Raw genomic sequence first — 6,395 nt, forward strand, 5'->3', positions numbered from 1 at the left:
AATCTACTATCACATCACAAACGTTAGCACCAATAAACGGAAGTAAATCTGACTCTTGTTTCAAATGGAAAACATTTGTATATCTACGTAAGCTTACATGCTTCACACAAATTGGTAATAAAAACAAATTTTCTTTCTCCAAACAAACAGTTTTTTGTTGTTGGTTTTTTTCCAAAGTTTTAATCAATCAATAAACACGTGATAACAAACATGGTAACTGTGTGTTTTCTGTTTGTACACATACCTTCTCATTTACATGCGGTGCAGAAAAACTCATTATGTTAAATTTTACTTTATACAAAAGGACTAAAAATAGTTATACGTGAAACTATATACGTGTCAACATGTGTGGCATCAAAATGATCATATGTCATCATATATTGATCTATTCAAAAACAATATTCGCATCAAAACATATGCCTGTCTTTACCTTAAATCAATCAATCAATCAATCAATCAATGAGTCTTATATCGCGCATATTCCGTGGGTACAGTTCTAGGCGCTCTGCAGTGATGCCGTGTGAGATGAAATTTTATACGGCCAGTAGATTGCAGCCATTTCGGCGCATATTTACCTTTCACGGCCTATTATTCCAAGTCACACGGGTATAGGTAGACAATTATTAACTGTGCCTAAGCAATTTTGCCAGGAAAGACCCTTTTGTCAATCGTGGGATCTTTAACGTGCACACCCAATGTAGTGTACACGGGGGGAGGTTCGGACACCGAAGAGAGTCTGCACACAAAATCAGAGACAATAAACAATAATTTGTTTCTAATTAATAAAACTTCAGACTAACGAAATCTCAAAACAACATGATTTCCAAAAATAATTTCCAGTGTTAATCGTGAATCGTATTTTTTTTAAATGCTTACGCACATCTTTGCGATTAAAATAATATGATTATTTAACAGCAAGTTAACCCACTTAGGGATTAATAATTAGCACTGTAAACAGAAGTTTTCCACTTTCGAACACACTTTTTGTCATCAGTTGTGAACACCGTGTGACGAACTTCGTAATTCTACTGGAAAAAGTGGAACACATGGTAAGTGACGGCAATTAATGTTAGCATATGCAGGGCCGGATCTGGGGGGGGGGGGGGCGTTCCTGGGTTCAGGAACCCCCCCCCCCCCCCCCCCCCCATGGCCATCCGATGTACCTCTCAGAGAAAAGAAGAAGAAAAAATGTGGACTTTGGGATTATTCCACTGAACCACTATGGTAAATAAATATCTGAAGTATTTTGTTACTGTTGAAAATGTGTAATTTTGATTCCCAGTTGCAAGGAAAGACCAAAAAATTACCTCACAATTGCAAAATGTTCTCGGCTTCTGGGAGGCTTTGCCCCCCCAGACCCCCCAACGGGGCGTTGCCCCTGCACCCCATCGGGGCCTCAGCGGCCCATGGACCCCTGCCTTCAGTTGGAACCCCCCCTCAAACGAACTTGGTCCGGCCCTGATATGTGCTACTTTTGCCAGTAGAATCATATAGTATTTCACACTGTGTTCACAACAGATCACAAAAAGTGGGTTCACAAGTGGAACTCTTCTGTTTACAGTAGTGTGCTTTGTGTTTAAACAGTTGGAAAAAAACTTTTTCTTTTGACAATAATAATAGTAATAATAACGAGAGCATATATAGCGGAACAATCTCCTTTTCGAGTTGGTCGTTAGGCTAGCTGTCACCAGGGATGAATCCTAAAGGCACGTAGTCCTCTCCGTGAAAACGACGGCTCACCAGGGTCATTAGAGAGACACCTGGTTGAACAACGGAATCCTAAAGGCACGTAGTCCTCTCCGTGAAAACGACGGCTCACCAGGGTCACAGTCATTAGAGAGACACCTGGTTGAACAACGGAATCCTAAAGGCACGTAGTCCTCTCCATGAACACGACGGCTCACCAGGGTCACTCATACCTGTTTACCTTTACTATTTTTGAGTAAATGATTACTATTTGTTTGGATTTTGTGGAAAACATACTCCTTTTGAGTCCAGACTACCATTTTAAAATGTGCTTCAAATTAGGTTTGTGTTGCTAATGTTGGCGTTTGTAACCACTGGGTTACTATTTTGGTCATCAGATTACTATTTTTTGACTTTACCATTACTCTTTTCAAGCTTTGGCGGTAAACAGGTCTGGTCACTAGAGAGACACCTGGTTGAACAACGGTATCCTGAAGGCACGTAGTCCTCCCAGGCCAGGCTGTTACATGGAACAAGGCCATCATGCTAATTGAACACATACAAGTTACAAACAGCAGCCTTGACGTTTTCTGTGTGGAGTGGAACATTTTTGCGTGAAATGAATTTCTCGAAAGCCACTAGGGTCAATCTGGGAATGAATGCATCAACCAATTCCAACTGTGCCTGAGCAGTCAGGGTGTTGAGTGTTGGTATGTGTCCAGGTGAAGGATGTTCTGACACCGTGTAAAAGTCAGGCCAGATCTGAGAAAGGGACGGCCTGCGCCTTTTCAAAAGGCTAAACACCAACTAGCTGCTGACATACATCGGATTTTGTCATCCATCCCCTCAAAATCTGACGCCACAAAACGCTCTCGCTTTTTCGACCCTGGATTTCTCCCCTTTCGGCATCACATAAATAATAATAATACACAAAATTGCAAACAGAATAACCTGAACTCAAAATTAAAAAACAAAGGAATACTGTACTCACCATGGTGAGTACAGTATTCCTTTGGTTTTTAACTTTGTTCATCTTACCACAGTCACTTCGTTGTTTAGATTTCTGAACTCAAAAGTCAACTAAACATTCTCAAGCTGAACAGTTCCTGATATCACTCAGTAACAAGATTATGAACAGCCGTAGAATTGCAGCTACCCTCACGTTCGTTCCAAAACCAATGTCCAAAAGCTTGTGCTCGCTTGATCTTGGCTGCGTTTCCAACCATCCAGTTGTTGTTGATCAAAACAGGTCGCGGTTTCAAAGATCTTTCACCGGCAGGCAGTTGGTACCACTTGCCGTCTGGAAACAAATCGGACGGCAGATAAACAACTTTGATCCCTGCGAATTTCCCCCTGACCAGAGAGGTGAAGTACTGCTGGTCGTTGTCACCCTCTGAGACGGCAGCAAAGTTCTTTCTCTTCTCCAGGCGCCGGTAGAGGCTGTCCCTCTTGTCCGTTAGACGTCGCCACAGCTTAACGGTAGCCGTGGTGGGATTCAGCAACAGGAAGCCGCCAGCCGTGACCTCCCTGCCTGTGACCTTGGTGGCCAGGATGTCCCCCTCAGCGTGTCGCGCCAGGAGAGCCGGCACGGGGTCGCTCAGCCAGACGCAGTCCACCTCGAACAGCAGCAAGCGGACCCCGGCTTCCAGCAAGTGCAGGATGTAGCGAGTGCGCTCCACCATCATGCGAACGTAGCCCGCCTTGCTGTACTCCTGGCTGCCCGAGAAGCGAGAACTGTTGAGCGTGACCACGGTGACGTCGGGCCACCGCTTGGTCAGCCGCTGACCCGTGGTCCGGTCTGTGGTGAGGAACAACGCGCGGTGGTGGACGTTGGTCATGGGAGCCGTGTTACAGCACCAGCTGGCCGTGAAGGGGAAGTAAGCGTCGTTGACCATCGTGAAGAGAACCACGCCATAACGCCGGTAGATGGCTCTCACCACTTTCATAGACGTTCCATTGTCTACTATCAGAACCTTCCGGATGCTACCACTGTTGCTGTTTCTCGGCGCTTTACCTACAAGTGAAGAGATCACAGACTTGTTTTTAATGATTGACCGAAAGATGGAGTGATATCTCGGCCTGTGAGGGACTATTTGTGCAGCGTCTTGGGCAGTGAGAGACACGTACACAACGCGGAGCGCAAGCACAAAGCAAGACACACAGACAAGAGTTTGAATCTTGTGGAATTTCATGATGACTTGCTTGGTCCTGAGGAAAAGGTGTAAACGGATGATCTCTCCTTTCTTGACACTAAGATTAAGAGATTGTATGTCGACATAGGTTAGGCATATATGTAGTTGTTGTAGTTGTTGTTGTTGTTGTTGTTGTTGTTGTTGTTGTTGTTGTTGTTGTTGTTGTTGTTGTTGTCACTGAATTGGCCTGGCTTGAAGTCTGCAAAGGAAACATTCAATTACTTAAATGTCATCCTTTTCACGAGTAAACATGACATGTGGTGAAATCAATATAGAAAAGGTTGCCATCTGTGAAATGTGTTCCCGGAGGCAGCGGGGTGAAGAAAGCACAGATTCTCTAACAGAAACAAAACTCGGCAGATGTCTTTAACTGTGACATGCTGTCGTTTTTCGACGCGTGTTTTCGCGAAATGTTTCAATCAATCAATCAATCAATCAATCAACACACACAAAACTTAACAAATTGACTTGCAAGTTAACACAAACAAAGACATAAATACTAAAAGAAATTGAATAGATAGGAAGATGTACATTCTTACCTCTGTATCCCCCCTGTGCTTGGTGTGGCCACACTTTGTGCAGACTCTCCTCGGTGTCTAAACACCCTGTGTGTGCACGCATGCGCTCGGTTAATAACCCAAGTTCACAGCGAAAGTCTCAGGGCTTAGAAACATGAATGAGGAAAAAGAAAAAAAATAGGTAGCGCCGTACTGTATGGCAGATGGCTTTCCACAGAGAAAGCAGCCCGAATTTCCATGAGGGTAACCTTACAGGACTATTACACAATCTTATCCTCATCATATCCTTATCTAGCTTACTGAGCACAGTGAGCGTGCCTTCTGACGCTATCGACTGTCAATTTGTGGATTCACAAGAAAGCTATGAAGGAAAGACATATTTTTTCAATCCCTGTGAGATCCTTTTTGGTTCGATAGTCTCGTTAAGTTCGTGATCGGGAGGTCGTGGGTTCGAACCCCGGCCGGGTCATACCTAAGACTTTGAAATTGGCAATCTAGTGGCTGCTCCGCCTGGCGTCTGGCATTATGGGGTTAGTGCTAGGACTGGTTGGTCCGGTGTCAGAATAATGTGACTGGGTGAGACATGAAGCCTGTGCTGCGACTTCTGTCTTGTGTGTGGCGCACGTTAAATGTCAAAGCAGCACCGCCCTGATATGGCCCTTCGTGGTCGGCTGGGCGTTAAGCAAACAAACAAACAAACAAACAAACTAAGAACATTTATGAATCGATCCATTTTAGTAAGAATGTCTGCTATTTACTTATTGTTTTACGATTGAACGCCTACAAACGTGCAATTTTTTGTGGTTTTGACCAGACGCCTAAATGGTGTAAGTCTGTATCGGCCTCTGACGTGAGAAATGTATTATTCCTTACAACAACATTTGTAAAAACGAATGGAACTGTCGAAACTCCCAATGTAAGAACCGCATGTAGCAATACATATTTACTGACTTTTATTACCTGCCGCAGCAGCTTGAAATGAAACAAAATAACACACACACACACACACACACACACACACACACACACACACACACACACACACCCACACACACACACACACACTGACAAACACACACACACACACACACACACACACACACGCACACACTGCACACACACACAAAGTGTGCATTCATATAAGGCAGCTTTACATCAACTATCTGGAGTATACCGACAAAGAATCCAACATATATTGCTTCTATATATTACACAAGAGAATACAGTTGTCTAATTACGCATGCAGATCTCACAGAATAATCAATAAGATTATTATTTCAGATGTCACCTGCAAATACAACCGTCCGAGCGTGCGCGATATCACTTCCCACAGTTCGGTGGTTAGCATTGCACGGCGATCAATAGAAAGGGGAGACAATCGGGATCTGTACACACTCAGGGGGATGTGTTTCCGGTGAGTTGTGAATACATTTTGTCAGAAAGACAGCTTTAATCACTACATGTATGTCATGTCATTGCAGTGACACCCCCCCCCCCCCCCACACACACACATAATCCAACTTTCACAGACAAAAGGACAATGTAGTCTTACATCGAGGCACAGTCAAACCTGTGTGAATACCGACCACCAGAGGGCGTGACAAAAAGTGAATGTTATGGCCAGGTGTTCGCTATACAGAAAAATAATTATGTATATTAAAAAAAATGTTTAAACCCATCTCATCAGTGATCGTTTGGGGTGGTCGGACTGGACAGGATGGTTATTATTGCTTATTGTCTCTTCAGCATTTCATGCCGCTATGCGAGACCGGGTAATGGGCAAGCGGTCGTTATTAAGAGGTGGTGCATGACAGGCACTTGTGCAAGATATACATCCGTCATTTGGCTTGTATTCTCCAAAATCTGTCTTGTTTTGCACAGTTGGTTTTTTGGTCCTGTGTTTCAGATCGAAGAAGATGATATAGAGGATGAACTCTTCACAGTTTGACATACCAATGTGCTCACACACACGCACACACACATATTACCGAAGTCGATA

At 43.9% G+C, this 6,395-nt stretch overlaps 1 protein-coding gene across 1 annotated transcript; it reads right to left on the reverse strand.

Moving 5' to 3' along the window:
- Window positions 1–1,677: 1,677 nt before the first annotated feature.
- LOC138977094 (uncharacterized) lies at window positions 1,678–3,632 on the reverse strand. The gene is made up of 2 exons (XM_070350003.1): window positions 2,849–3,632; window positions 1,678–1,760 (listed from the first exon to the last, which is right to left on the reverse strand). Exons 1-2 carry the CDS (start codon window positions 3,630–3,632, stop codon window positions 1,678–1,680), a joined length of 867 nt encoding a protein of 288 aa, XP_070206104.1.
- Window positions 3,633–6,395: the final 2,763 nt, after the last annotated feature.

This window comes from Littorina saxatilis, linkage group LG9 (genome assembly GCF_037325665.1).
Source record: "Littorina saxatilis isolate snail1 linkage group LG9, US_GU_Lsax_2.0, whole genome shotgun sequence".
In the NCBI taxonomy this organism is placed as follows: domain Eukaryota; kingdom Metazoa; phylum Mollusca; class Gastropoda; order Littorinimorpha; family Littorinidae; genus Littorina; species Littorina saxatilis.

Bases quoted from the DNA above. Each gene is read 5' to 3' on its own strand.
- LOC138977094 (XM_070350003.1), bottom strand. From the start codon at position 3,632: ATGAAAGTGGTGAGAGCCATCTACCGGCGTTATGGCGTGGTTCTCTTC. The intron at 1,761-2,848 runs GTGAGGGTAGCT...TTGTTCAACCAG, and splicing joins ACATTGGTTTTGGAACGAAC to GTGTCTCTCTAATGACCCTG.